Source organism: Branchiostoma lanceolatum, chromosome 5, assembly GCF_035083965.1.
Source record: "Branchiostoma lanceolatum isolate klBraLanc5 chromosome 5, klBraLanc5.hap2, whole genome shotgun sequence".
NCBI lineage: Eukaryota > Metazoa > Chordata > Leptocardii > Amphioxiformes > Branchiostomatidae > Branchiostoma > Branchiostoma lanceolatum.
This window is the reverse complement of record NC_089726.1, coordinates 4537282-4551504: the sequence shown is the minus strand read 5'-3', so window position 1 is coordinate 4551504 and position 14223 is coordinate 4537282. Positions and strand designations below refer to the sequence as shown.

The window sequence follows — 14223 nt, the reverse complement described above, 5'->3', positions numbered from 1 at the left end:
TAGGAGAGGTTAGACAAGATGTCTACTGACAAAGTCACGGAAGGAATTTTTTCTCACATCAAACATGTTCAAATGGTACGACAAAATCCACGTCTGGGGTCAAAAATGACCCCATTCGGGTGTATGAGGGTTAATTGAGGAAAAACGATGTTTTTATTTGCAACCAGGGTCTGTAAACAATCAACGGCCGTCGTTTCGGTGACCGTCTGTCCCCTTCCTCAGGGCAATGCTGACTGGTAGTGCTCCACACTGCAGCTAGGTGTCGCTTTACAATGCGGTCCCAAACGTAACGTTTATCATACATGCGGTCCCAAGTGTAAAGTATCGTCATATATACAAGAATAATTATCGTCATACAACTCTCTCCCCCCCTCTCTGTCAATAACTGCAACAGGGGGCTAGTCCACTGGCAGTGGAGTGTGTTTAACGTCCATACTGTTTCAGAAGGATGTACAATTTTATAAAGTCTTTGGTATGACTCAATGCGCCTCTTGTCCAGAGGTGTCTTACCTGGGGCTTGAACCCGGACCTTCTGGTCCAAGTAATTGAACCAGATGTGGCTAGTAACAGAAGCGCAGGGACACCCCGCATATATGATTTATATTAACATTTCACAGAGGTATGAGGTTTTCCAATTCCTGTTCTTTCAGGTTTTCGTATTTAGCACAACTAAGTACAAGATCACGTGGTTTCAGGAGAAGGGCTTTGGACAACAATGGATGTGTTCACAGTGGCCGCAGTCATTACAGCGCTGAGTGCAGTCGTTGTCGTGGTCTACTTCCTGTTCCGTCAACTGACTGAACAATCGTCATCTTGGCCCAAGGTTTGTTGGGGTTCGTTCAAGGCTGCATAAATAGTCTGCTAAAATATTTCATATTTGCCGAGAAGTTACAATAGGTAAAGGTGGGCATCGTTAAACATTGATTATGCACAATCATTAAGAAAATGATATATTAACCGTTTATTTTGGAACAGAACTTACATACCTAGTAGTTTTGTTGGTGATAACATCGTACAATAAATATGCAACTTTGGACATTTCTCATAGTTGACAAGAGTATGGCTGGCGAAGGTATGAGGTCGTGGAACTCTAGCTGCAACTGCGTCATCACACCTTCACCTAGTCCCATCCTCATCTTGAGGGTCGGGGACCATGGTCGCCTTCAGCACAAGCTTCCTCCATCCTTCCCTGTCCTTCGCCCTCTGGGTACATTCTGCAAGTGACCGTCCTGTCCACTCCTTTATGTCATCTCCCCATCTCCTGCGTGGCCTCCCTCTGCTTCTGGTGCCGCAGATCTTCCCTTGCAGGATGTGGGTTGAGATGTTCTGCGCTCGAGTGACGTGGCCAAAGTATTGCAGCTTCCTTCTCTTTACCATGTTCAGTAGTGTCCTTTGTATCCCCAGCTCTTCTAGCACTGAGTTGTTTGTACGATGTTCTGTCCAGCTGACCCTTAGTAGCTTCCTGTAACACTTCATCTCAAAGGCTTGGATCTTCTGAGTGTCCTTAGCATGAAGTGTCCATGCTTCGCAGCCATATGTCACCACGGGCCAGACCAGGGAAAAAGGAAAAGGAAAGGGATCTCGAACCAGTTTAGCTCAGGGCTTTCAGCACTGCGTCATGTTTGTTTGATTTTACGTAATCTTACGCCAAGACATGTAAACCAGGCATATCCATGATGACAATATCTGAAATATATGAGTCAGAATAGCTTCTTTTGTTTGGTTATCTTTTTTCAGACAAAGCAACATCTGGCATACACTAGAAAGGTGATACCAAAGAAGAGGAAACTAAACTTGCCCCTCAGCTCTCTTGACGACTTCGTACCAGTGGGAGAAGCGACAACGGTCCATGACGTGGTGAAATTATTTGCTCGTCGTGGGAACGAGTTTTCTGTTTACAGTATAGACTGGGAACAAGAAGTGGTGGTGCTCATCCGACCCGTGGATGGTGTGGATCTGAAAGCACATCCGTTCTTCCGTGAGGTTTGTATCCCCCCCCCCTCTCTCTCTCTCTCTCTATATATATATATAGAGAGAGAGAGAGAGAGAGAGATATCTTTGTATAATGAAGAGGTTCAGAGATTCTAAATAAATATTTGTAGCAAAACACGTGTTGCGTAATGTGTAAACTTTACAATGTTCGAGGTAAGAGCTGTAAAAAGTTTAGGAGACTTCAATTTTGACGTGTTACCCGTAATGGCTTTCGCTGCGCGTACGCTCTTAGTATCGTGAACCTCCTTATTATGAAATACCAAAGCCATCATCATAATGATAGTGAATCGGACCTGGAAAACAACTGACTGTTTTTATCGCATAATATATAAGGATCACGCTAAAATGGTAGTCATTTTCTTCATCTTTTTTGTTTTTAAATGGTGATGGAACGGGGCTAAACACCTCATGCCATGTCTGTCGCGCTATGTATGAAAGAAAAAAAACGTTACTCTTTTTGTTTGAAGGCCCAGAGACGAAAGGCAGCCGAGGTTCTCTGTGTTCCCTTGGAGCAACTCCAGAAGGTGGCGAGCGCCGTCGCTGACAAGGTCGCGCATGTGCAGGAAGTCTTCATCTTCAATACAGGTCAGGAGCGGAACTGGACGTTTGGGACACTCTAAAAAAATCATATATGGAAACATCTATAATATGTAGTAAAACCGTGAGATAAAATGCACCGCTAACTCCCCCCTCCCAACTGATCCGTATTTGTCCCTTTTTATCTGGTGAACCTTCATAGAAAGCAATCTCTCAAATTACAAGGGCAGCCATGTCAAACACCTCATGCATCGACGTGTTTCTGGATGCACGTGTCTTTTAAGAGCTATGTCTTCTATCACATAGTGTCTTAGCTTCGTGGGAACTGTTCAAGATATCTTCGTTCTGACATTACACATGAACCTTTATTAGAGATATCTGAGTTCAGGAAATTTCCAAGTATCTTAAACTGGTGTCTTTCTTAATTCAGAGCAGCAACGACAATGATAAAAGCAAAGTAAGACGTTCGTGTTCTTTCTATTTACAGCACGATGTGGGTCGACTCTGGTGACGCGTTTTGTGGAGGCCACTTCGGTGGCACAGGCTGTGAGTGAGCCTGATGTGTTCTCTGTCATAAACATGGCTCTCCATCGACTCAAGCGGTCCTCCCAACACGGCCAGCCTCTACCACGTCACGGCTCTTCTACTGTCCTGTCAAATGAAGAGTCTACCATAGCCCTTCTGAGGAACGTCGGCATTTTGCTGAACTACAACCTCGTGACGTCCGATCCACGTCATCGTGACGTCATTTTCTACAAGTTCCGTCCTGAAGTCATCCTCCTCGGTGACCTGATGACTCGCGCCTTCCCGTCTGCCAAGACCGTGTTCCTGTACAGAGATGGCCGGGAAGTTTGTGAATCAATCTGCCGACTCTACGTTCAGGAAAGCCGTGTGCTTTACGCGGTTTCAACATGGGTAACGCAACTCCTCGGCGTGTCCCTCGCCCCTGACCACATGAGATGTTTCGGAGACGACCCGAAGTTTTCGACGGTGCACCATCATGGTTCGAGCTCGTTCCACCTGTACACGTTCTGGGTCGGCGCGATGCAGTGCGCCGCCGATCTGCAGAAGAAGCAGCCTGGGTATTTCTTCCACGCCGTCATTAACTACTCAGCCCTGGTCAACAACAAAGAGAAGACATTCCGTCTGCTGATGAAGAAGCTCGGCTTGAAGTGGAGTCCAGAGGATCCGGGAGAAGACACGGACAAGATCGAGAAAGCCTTGACCGAGGACAGCCAGGCAGGAACCTTGGTGTCTGCAAGGTAAGGCCGCGCAAATCTGTTGTCCTTGTTTCTGCACGCATTTCCTTCGGTTGACTGTTAATTATTATTGTCGTTGTTGTTGCAGTGACATACGTGGTACATACTGGACGTACTTTTCCCTTAGCCTCCATAGCAGGCTCTCTGGGCCTTTTTTTGCTTATAATACACTTTAGATGATGACTTCTTCTTGTACTAATGGGTCATTTGTGCAGCTAGCCCGTAACCATTTGGCCCGGTTGTATCTGCAGCAGGGTACACTTTTGCCTCCCCCTTTACGCGCGTGCACATGGCACCTCGTCTACCTTTAAAATTTGCGTCCCTTCCGAAACACGGGTGCAGTCCCAAGGAACATGTCCCAGGATTTGAACCAGATCTCCTAGTTAGCAATTTTTTGGAACCAGCGGAGCTCTGCTGTGAGGCTGCTACCACTTTAGATACAGGGGGTTCCCTTTTGTCTGCTCTCACATTCAAAGTCTATCTATGAATATTACAGGGCGAGGAAACCCGGTGAGAAGTGGGCTCCGGACGTTTCGTCGCGCTGGATTGGGCAGTGGGAACGAGAGTACTTCATGGAAGTCTGTCGCCATACCGGGAACGAGATTCCCGGGCCCGACTTTCTCCTTCCCGGCACCATCGTGTAACATTTCTATAATAGAACAGGTTTTGCCATCGCAAACCTGTAATAAGAAAAACATGCCTTAAGCCCCGGTTACACATTGAGGTTAATCTGATGTTCTATAGATTTTTGTGGAAGAAAGATCGAGTTAAACGGAATATATTAATCCAGGACTACAAGGTAGGTGGATTACAAATGCCTGATATAAGAATTATACATAAAACGTTTTTGATACAATGGGTTGAGAAGCTATTATATCAAAGTACTAATCTATACATACCCATTTGGAAAATGATTCAGTTGAGTTACCTACATAGATTTGATTCTAATGTCTGTATCTTTAGATGTAATTGTAGCGTTGGACAAATTCAAAACAGCAATTATATGCAGTCTCTACATGTACCTGTCTTTTATCGGACATTGATACAAAATTGGTATGAATTGAGGACAACTGAATCAAAAGAAGAACATGTACCGTTACCATAGCAACTTCTGAGGAATAATTATTGTATCACCTATAAAGGTAAAATGTTATACTCTAGTAATTGGGTTAAGAAAGTCATTGTGTATATCAATGATATCATAGACTACCAAGGAGTCTTCATGTCATTAAGTGACTTGAAACATATTGCTGGTGATCATCCTAGTTTTATCAGTTCAATACAATGCCCTGTTTAGTGCGATTCCTCCCAAGTGGAGACGAGTTCCTCATATACCAAGTGAAGCGCCTAAGATAAGAGTACAGGGAAAAGAAGTTTGCGTGCAGACCAACTTATTTTTCAAAAATATTTTAATCTCGCAGAAAACAGCAACGCCCACTGGGCAAAGTTTTTGGGAAAAACGTTTACAGCTTTTTGGTTTTCAAATCACCCATTGGAAGACTGTATGGACATCTTTATTTCTTGTTTTAAAGGAGCCCAGAATTCAATCTTTTCAGTGAAAAGTACTACACACACAATGTTTACCCGACTAGGGTTGATTACATAAAATGGGCATCTCAGAGAACGACAGGTGTTTGTCTTGTAACTCTGTGGACTACGTTGGACACTTTCTCTATTATTGTGATATTGTAAAACCCACATGGTTAGAAGCTTAAGTAGAAAAACTTAATTGTATCAAATATGGAAATAGATTATCATTATCCGTATAAGACATCATTCCTGATTTTAAACTTCAAACTTCAAAAAAGTCATTATATTAACGTATTGATATTACTTGGGAAGTAAAGAAAATTTTTCGGCAAGATATGTATTCTTTTCTGCATTCAATACACATTACGTTACATAGAAAATTCAGAGCTCGTCCGACCCGGCGATCCGAACCTTGTTTCCCAGCAACCTTGGAACCTCCTCGTTCCAAAACTTCATCCGGGTCTCCCGAATCTTGACGTCAGCAGATGACGTCGTGTCTATTCTAAGGTACTCTTGTGATGACGGAGAGTGACGTGGCCAGTTCACGGTGTCGCGCATGCGTGCTGCTCCCGTAAAGTCATTGGGATCCCTTTAGAATTGGGACAACGGGCATTGTGTTAATCACGAAGTAAACATGTACAGGAACACAATTCACAGTAAGATTTTTCTCTTAATATATATATATATATATATAAATTCATATGGCATACCCCTTTTCATGTTTAGTATACATTCTGAAAAAGAATATATGATGACCTGTTGATAATAAAAAAGAGAATACCAAGATTTCACACATTCGTATCGACATACCCGTTTGCGGCAAAGTTGACCCAGTACGCCATCATGTCCAGACTCAACTCCCGCTCTTCATCTGTGAAGCTGTACTTCCACGAGTCGCCCGTGTCGTCCAGCAGTAACGGGATGCCGAAGCCGTAGAACTGGTTGTCGGCGTGGTCGGCTTGGACGCGGGGTGGCCTGGCGGTGAAGTACGACGTGCGATGTTGGAACTCGTACAGGTAGACTCCGACAGGGTGAGCTGTGTGACAGAAAAACACAGATATTCGTCCTTCCATTCATGAAACACAGTCAGAAAACAAAGGAGTAATCTGATCTAAAATATCTCATGAGGCTTCGCCCAATATACATGCACACGACATTCCAAGATGGCGATCAGTAAACGACCCAGACTAACAGGATAGATTTTCAGATAAAATTACGCCTTCTGTATTGTGTATACTTTCTGGTGATCAACAAATTTGGCGAAGGTGTGACGCTAGCTTTTAAATTCATCGGCCTTTTTCCTAACATGACGTGATCTTAGATTCGAGTACCTAGCAGAATTATTCAGTATTGAGTTACAATACAGGCGTCGTAGGAGGTGTAACAGTGTGGTTGAATCGCCACTTACTGACCAGTGTAACTGGTTCCGACCTTTTAGCCCAGTGGTGAGTGCGTTGGGTTTGTGCGCTGGTGGCCCGGGTTCGATTCCCGGGAGCCTGGGGACTGTACTACTCGCCTCGCGTGCTTCAGAGAGCTGTAAAGGCGATGTCGTACCTGCTGCCGCCTGGGCCATCAGAACGGTCGGCGCGGTGAACCACATGTCCGTCAGGAGCTGGACGTACTGGTCACGTGCGGCGATCGGGTCGTCCGGCCTGTCCAGGTACTGGTCAATCACCGGCTGGACAATCGCGTCGACATCACCACCCTATAGGACAAACAAGAAGATAAAGGTGCTTGATACCATCCCTATGTATGTATATATACATATATATACCTTTGGTATATATACCTTTGGTTTGCTGCTGATGGACATGCTATGTATAAATACTAGTATATACATAATATATACATCCAACATATACCTTTGTCTTTGTTTTCTGCTGATGGACATGTTATGTACATATTCATACATAGCGTGTCCATCAGGAGAATGTGTAGCGGTCAAAGAAGGAAAAGCAGTTGCGACGGTCTGCAATGCCCCTTTCCAGACTTGAAAAATGCCAATCGTCAACTTTCATAATAATCTCGCCGGGTACCCTAGGACTGCCATATATGAAAACTGTGTTGTCAAGGATGTCTCAATAATGTCTTGATAACCTGGATATCTAAAATGTGCATACCTCAGGGATACCCCCTGCATTTCGTAAAAACGGAGGTACTGTAATCAGTTGATGTGTTTGTTTGCTTGTTTGCTTGTTTGTTTATTTGTCTTGGTGTGTATCCGCAGAGTGGAAGCTTGCTAGAATGTTGGATAGGCGGAAATATGTTGTAAGAGGATACAGGAAGACTCATGAGTCATGACTACACCCACGAAGGTCCATTAGGGGTACCCATTTTTTTAGATGTAACACTCTGAGGATAGAATTATAGCATTTATATCATACAATGTTTGGAGTAACAAATGTTTTCACTGCCCAAGACACTATTGCATCAAGACAGCATATTGGAGATCTACTTTCATTTTGCCGAAGAGGAGAGGAAAGAAACGTTACCAAAATATACAGAACGCAAAAAGAACCTAGTATAAGTTGTTAGTCATGCATATATATACATGCACCGGTAGGTTATCAAGCAGCACGGGCCTTAAGCCGCCCTCTCACTGGACCCGCGGCACGCTGGTGGCGTCGCTGCGTCCTAAACTGGATTTGTGTTACCCTTGACTTTATTATGGGACTATCCTTCAAAACGTACAGGTATGACCAAAAAGACAACAAAACACATAAAGCTTAAAAAAATAAGTTTTTTGTCGATGAAATTCGTTGAGTGCTTTTGTCGATTCGATCGGCCGCAGCGACGCCGCCAGCGTGCCGCGGGTCCAGTGAGATGGGGGCTTTACCAAGAACTGGCTGGTGATCCACATCAGGTCTTTTAGTAGATTCTCTTCGAATTCTGTCATAGTTATCCCGTCTTCATCGATGAATGTGTTTCCGATTATTTTCATCATCGCATCTCCGAACTCATAGTCGTTAGTTCCCAGCAGATAGTCAACCTTGTTCACCTGCTTCTTAGTCATCAGTTCCTGCGAAAACCACGCTAGAATTTAGATCTTCGGGAATCAACGACACACAACGATGCAGCTACTGATCAGTAGTGAAACAAGGACTTATATATCTTCCAACGGTCCACTGCCACACATGCTGTCGTCCTGGATTCCAGGCCACTAAGAATTGTTTTTATTGGTCAGAAATTACCCGCAATGGCAGCCTTTCTGGCGCTGAATTGATGCAGGGTTTACAGGTTTCACATAATACACAACATATACATATACATATCTTATCCACACTTGTATTATGTGAAATTGTCGCAAGGGTCTGGGCGGCTGCCATTCGGCGCCGCCAGGTGACCTCAATACGACCTTCCCAACCGAAGTCAGGTACCCATTTAGACCTGAGTGGAGTGAGGAAAGTCGTGTAAAGTGCCTTTCCCAAGGGCACAAGATCGGTGACATGACAGGATTCGAACTCGGGACCTCTTGGTTCTCAGCCGAACGCTCTGCCGTTGCGCCACACGACCCCACTTGGCGGCATGGAAGCAAGCCGAATCAGAATATTTAACAAATTGTTATAGAAGCTCATCCGTGTTGGTAGTAGTCAAAATACAGTGCTAAATTTTCTTCCAACACTAACGTATTCACGAATCAAATGTTGAACGACCACTGTCGCCTTCTTAAGGCTCAATAATGACCAATCACTGCCGAACGTAAAGTCGCGAGAGTTACAGACACGTGACTTTATTGAGACGTGTCTTTACGGATACGTGACGTCAGCAAGTTGTCATAATTTTCATCATCGCATTTCCAAACTCATAGTTGATAGTTCCATGCAGATAGTATTCATTAATACCCAGGGACTCCCCGGAAGGAACTCGTCTCCAACTACTGCTGTGGCATTCATCATGAGGGCGATGTCTCCAGTCAGCATTGTAGCCAAGTCCTGGCCTGGCTGTCTGTGTACAAACAAACAAACAAACCTTGTTGAAAATTGGTCTGTGCGGCCGAACAAGCTATCGAAAGGAAATAAGGCTTTTGATTGATTGATTGGTTGAATGATTGAAAAAACTAAGTAACTAAGTAACTAAGTAACTAAGTAACCAAGTAACTAAGTAAGTAACTAACTAACTAACTAACCAACCAACCAACCAACCAACTAACTAACTAACTAACTAACTAACTAACTAACAAAGAACAATCAAACAAGCACAATCACTTGCCCTGCATGTTTAAGTGCTTCAACGCGTTCATCTATTCTTTATTTCACACAGATAAAAACATTACATATATTTATCTAAGAAAAAATACAGTAGGATTGTGCTGGGGATGGTTAAGACCATTAGGGTCCATAATAGCTCCATTTTCTCAGTATAACAAAGGATTAACAATGATGACCAAAGGTGAAGTAACAAAATAGTAAATACCAACTAATTACCATAACATTCTGATTTGTCGACGTCATCTGGCTGTATACAAATGTAAAATAAACTTCTAAATGTAAGATGTATGAAATCAAGCATTTTTGGTTAAAGACAGATTAACCGTATCTTCTGATTCCGTTATTCTAAGTTGACCTCTGACCTCTCCTGCTAGCTCACTTTAAGTTCATCATATTTGATTTGTTTATTTTACTGTCTAACCATTGTTTAAGTTTTGTTCCTGTATTTGATCTAATTATATTTAATGTAGGCGACCTCCAGGAAGAATAGTGTAAAATTTGTAAAAATTGTACACTAATGGAGTGTATGAATGAAATCTGAATGAAACGAACAAACAAACCCTCGAAGGCATCTCATCATCCCGTCATAGGAGGCAGTGGTGCAGTTACATCCACGGGCCATGTCTTCCGCCCTCCCGACGTCCCCCTTCTGAGTGATCGGTACTCCCGCCACCCCGCTCTGGGAGATGGCGCGGTGGAACAGCCCCGTTGCCATGGGAGACATGACGAGCAGGGAGACGGCCCAGCCTCCTCCGGACTCCCCGAAGATGGTGACTCTGTCGGTATCTCCTCCGAAGTTCCTGATGTTCGCTTTTACCCACTGGAGAGCTTTTATCTGTCACAAAGGGCTTGTATGACTCATGGGTAATGTCAATTTAAAGAGGCTAGATTACCAGTTTGGTAATACATGTATAAGTGATAATCACGTAGGACTATTAGGCAAATAGTAGTGGACCACTTCAAGCCAACCGTACGCGCTAACGCCGCATCTTCAGAAAAGACGCTGTGGTCTCATAGTTTCCGTTTAGAATTCATTCGAGCCCAAACCTACTAGTTTTTCTTGCGTGTGGCTTTCTTAAAGACGAGAGCGGAAATCACGTTGGGGTATTGCTCGTGTATATCTAGCAGTTCCTCAACGGAGCTTCCCGGTGGTGACTATACAAACCAAACCGGTGAACACTATGCTAATCGACTTTCACAAGCCCGCTCTTGTAGCCCCTTGGTTATGAAGAATTATGAGCTTGCTTATCAAGTGTCACTATATGATCCCCATAAAGTGTTGTCGCAAACATTTGGCATGGGTAAAAATCTGGATTGACATCGGATACCTTCGACCCGCTGTTGGTTTTACGTCAACTTCCAAAACAGTCACATGCAGGAAGTAAACGGGTCATCCATACCTGAAGAAGCCAGAAGAATCATGGAAAGATAAGCTTGAAGGAAATTATTTTGCGAGAATGAGCTCCATAGCCTCTACCAAGCTCCGCTGATCGCTGGGAAAATAGTAGAAATCGGCCACATCGGAGTGAATAGTGTGCCAAGGGTAGTCCGGTATGCAGGACTACCCTTGGCACACTATTCACTCTATTTGGTCGATTTCTACTATTTTCCCAGCGATCCGCGGAGCCTGGTAGAGGCTATGAACTCACCACATCGAGGAGACCGAAGTTGCCAGATGCATCCTCGTCCAATGTCGGCAGGAAACCCAGGTTGCCGAGCCGATAGTTTACGGTTACCATGACGACGTTATGTAATGATGTCGGGATCTCAGCCGGGTACGTGTCTGCACTGCCGAAAGTCATACCGCCGCCATGTAGCCACACCATCACCTGAAATAGGAAATCTTTATTGACACAACAAAAGTACGGCGACTTTCGTAAGGCCTACTATATTGTATGAATACAAACGTCAAGTGGATACACATTTATTAACCTATACATAAATGTATATGAATAGATATGAGTAAATAAACATTTTGAGTCCAACGTGTCATTTACACAATTGGTATAAAGGTCTAGCCATCCTTTGATATATTGATCTATTTGTACACAGTAAGACTAGAAATTGCATGTGCAACGTCAAGAAATCGAGTATCTCATACCTACGTGACATATTTCTAGTTTTCTTAATGTCTTATTTTATTAATTAACTGTGAATTTCTCGCTGATTCTGTTTAGTGAGGTTCCCAACTGGCCCCTCGAGGCAACAGGCATGCATCTAGCAGGAGCTTGAGATAACATATTCTGGGACCTTTCTGGGATCGTTGACCTTACTTCCTGACAGTATCCACAACGTGCCTAACATTATCATGATTATGGGAACCAGCCTATGGGAAACAGTTTTACTTCCAATTGGCCTCTTCTTCGTGTCAGTCTGCAGTGTGACCGTTTTTCTGTAACTCCACTGTATTCAAATGAATACAGACACACCCCAACAAAAACAAACCCAGATACAGAAAGCAACACCTTCCTTTTGACGAAGGTACAGAGTACAATAATCGCCTCGTTTATAGTGAATGTATATTGAATATTCATATTTGATGGCCTTTGTATAGAAATTACATTACTGAATGTCTTTGTGTAAGGACAATTTTGGAGAATATAACAAAGGTGTAGTCTTTTCTATACGCTCAAGTCAAAGACAATGGCTAAACTTACAGGCAAGTTAGAAGTGGAGGAAACTTTGGGGGTGTACACGTTCAGAAACAGACAGTCCTCGCTGCTGGAGTTACTGCGCCACAGGAAAAGCTCCTTCAGAATCGGATCACTCAATGCGTACTCCTGTAAGTCCAGCATTTGCAGGCATCTGTTTCCAAAATCGGTGGCGTCCCGGACGCCCGTCCAGCTGCTGGGGTTCTGTGGAGGGCGCCACCTGTCGGAGAAGGAGAGAAGTACAGATATACGAACAAGCCGGCTTGTTTGTTCGTTTGTTGACTCCGCGTACGGAATCTTTGTTTTTGGTCTGTATTTTTTTATGGTAATGTGTGTGCGACGAAATTTGAATACATTGTCAGAAGAGTGGTAGGAAGTGTGTTGTTGGGCCAGTGTCAGGAAGTACAGTTCAGAGGTCCTAGAACTAGTCGTTAATCAGAAATGACAGTCAATGTGATGGCCATGGGGTCAGTGGAAGAGGGTACTAATTCACGGAGAGGTATTGTTTAAGGTCAGTTTGTTTTTGGTGATGCCTCAGGTGAGAGCATGATGTTATACTATAATTACATAGTGGTAAATGATGGGGATTTCTTTCTTGTAGCATTTGGAAGTTAAGCAAATGTGGACATCATTAGACATAAATCATGAATATTAGGGCCTCATTTAAATAATTTATGAGGAAATGGTACAATAGCCTTTTTTCTACTGCGATAAGACTTTCATACTTTAAACAACTTGTGTTATTTGGGTAGAGAAGGTGATCAACTGATATGATTTATGCAAATGAGGTCCTTATGTGCATGCGGGCAATGAGTAGTAAAAAGCGAAAACATCAACAGAGACCACCGTAGCCATGGCAACGTCTTGTTATGTATTTTCGCAGTCATATATTTTCCATAATGCTGGTAATGTTCGCCATAGAGTGACAAGAAGTGACCATTGGACACATGTAATAATGTTAATCAAACCTTGTTTCCATATATAATAAGTAAGGAACTAGGAACTACCCCTACCTGAGGTTCCCTACGGGTGGAGTGGCGTAAGGAATCCCCTTGAAGGTGAATATACGTTCAAAGACGGCATTTCTGACGACAGAGGAGGTCACGAACTCTGACCCTCTCACGTCTCCGTAGGTGGTGGAGACGACAACGGCATCTGGGACAGGCACAGATATAGTGATGTACGCGAGAAATTGAGGCGGCCTTATATTTTTTTTCTCTCAGGAGATGAAAATGGTCACTACTACCACTGTCTAACGGTGACAGCTGTGTTTTGGACACGTTTGTGTATTGTGTATGTCTGTACGTTTGTGTATGTATGTATGTATGTATGTATGTATGTATGTATGTATGTATGTATATGTTTGTATGTATGTATGTGTGTGTGTGTGTGTGCGTGTGTGTGTGTGTGTGATTGTATGTGTGTTTGTATATGTGTTTGTTTGTGTGTGAGTGTATGTGTGTGAGTTTGTTTGTTTGTGTGCGTTTGTCTGTGTGTCTTTGTGTGTGTGTGTTTGTACATGTGTGTGTGTGTGTGTTTGTGTGTGTGTATGTCTGTGTGTTTGTGTGAGTGTGTGTTGTGTTTGTTTCTTTTTGCGGTGCTTTTAAGAAGAGCTCACCGCGAATGAGTAACTTAAAACCACCGCGAACATTTCTGTATTTAGAGTAGGTGTAAAGTGCCTTTACCAGGGGCACAACACTAAGTCAACAATTCTAACCACAAGACCACCTTGCCACTTTTTTAAAGCCCAGGGTTGTATATGTCCCCCGTTTATGGTGACTTGCCTTATGAATATACGAGGACCACGTTAGCACCACGAAAGGCCATCCAGTTAAAGTATAGGCAGCGTGCCAAGAATGCAACATGAACCTTACCTGTACCCATAGTAAGAACGACGAGCACAACTGAGAAGGCCACGAACGTACAAAGACCTCGCGAACTACTGTAATAGACGGCCATTTTCAAACGATCCCTTCGACAGGTCAATAGTTCGTGTTGACTTTGTTTACCAAACCGCTACGTCACGGTGGACTTTGATATACTGGA

The 14223-nt window shown here is 43.5% G+C and overlaps 2 protein-coding genes across 2 annotated transcripts; one reads left to right on the top strand and one right to left on the bottom strand.

Annotated features, from left to right (window-relative positions):
* The first annotated feature begins 657 nt into the window (after nucleotides 1–657).
* Nucleotides 658–4808, top strand: LOC136434522 (uncharacterized). The gene is made up of 5 exons (XM_066427380.1): nucleotides 658–823; nucleotides 1738–1983; nucleotides 2460–2577; nucleotides 3017–3791; nucleotides 4285–4808. Exons 1-5 carry the CDS (start codon nucleotides 716–718, stop codon nucleotides 4430–4432), a joined length of 1395 nt encoding a protein of 464 aa, XP_066283477.1. The 5' UTR covers nucleotides 658–715; the 3' UTR covers nucleotides 4433–4808.
* Nucleotides 4809–4882: 74 nt separating this feature from the next.
* Nucleotides 4883–14205, bottom strand: LOC136434519 (fatty acyl-CoA hydrolase precursor, medium chain-like). Its single transcript, XM_066427375.1, has 10 exons — nucleotides 14052–14205; nucleotides 13191–13332; nucleotides 12184–12397; nucleotides 11176–11355; nucleotides 10087–10361; nucleotides 9161–9263; nucleotides 8155–8337; nucleotides 6873–7023; nucleotides 6129–6354; nucleotides 4883–5907 (listed from the first exon to the last, which is right to left on the bottom strand). The coding sequence occupies exons 1-10, from the start codon at nucleotides 14134–14136 to the stop codon at nucleotides 5700–5702; spliced, it is 1767 nt and encodes a 588-aa protein (XP_066283472.1). The 5' UTR covers nucleotides 14137–14205; the 3' UTR covers nucleotides 4883–5699.
* Nucleotides 14206–14223: the final 18 nt, after the last annotated feature.

Coding starts and splice junctions, on each gene's coding strand:
- LOC136434522 (XM_066427380.1), top strand. CDS start 716: ATGGATGTGTTCACAGTGGCCGCAGTCATTACAGCGCTGAGTGCAGTC. Junction 1,984..2,459: donor CACATCCGTTCTTCCGTGAG/GTTTGTATCCCC, acceptor TTTTGTTTGAAG/GCCCAGAGACGAAAGGCAGC. Junction 3,792..4,284: donor GGAACCTTGGTGTCTGCAAG/GTAAGGCCGCGC, acceptor TGAATATTACAG/GGCGAGGAAACCCGGTGAGA.
- LOC136434519 (XM_066427375.1), bottom strand. CDS start 14,136: ATGGCCGTCTATTACAGTAGTTCGCGAGGTCTTTGTACGTTCGTGGCC. Junction 6,355..6,872: donor GATGGCCCAGGCGGCAGCAG/GTACGACATCGC, acceptor TCTGTCACACAG/CTCACCCTGTCGGAGTCTAC. Junction 5,908..6,128: donor GTCAACTTTGCCGCAAACGG/GTATGTCGATAC, acceptor CCAATTCTAAAG/GGATCCCAATGACTTTACGG.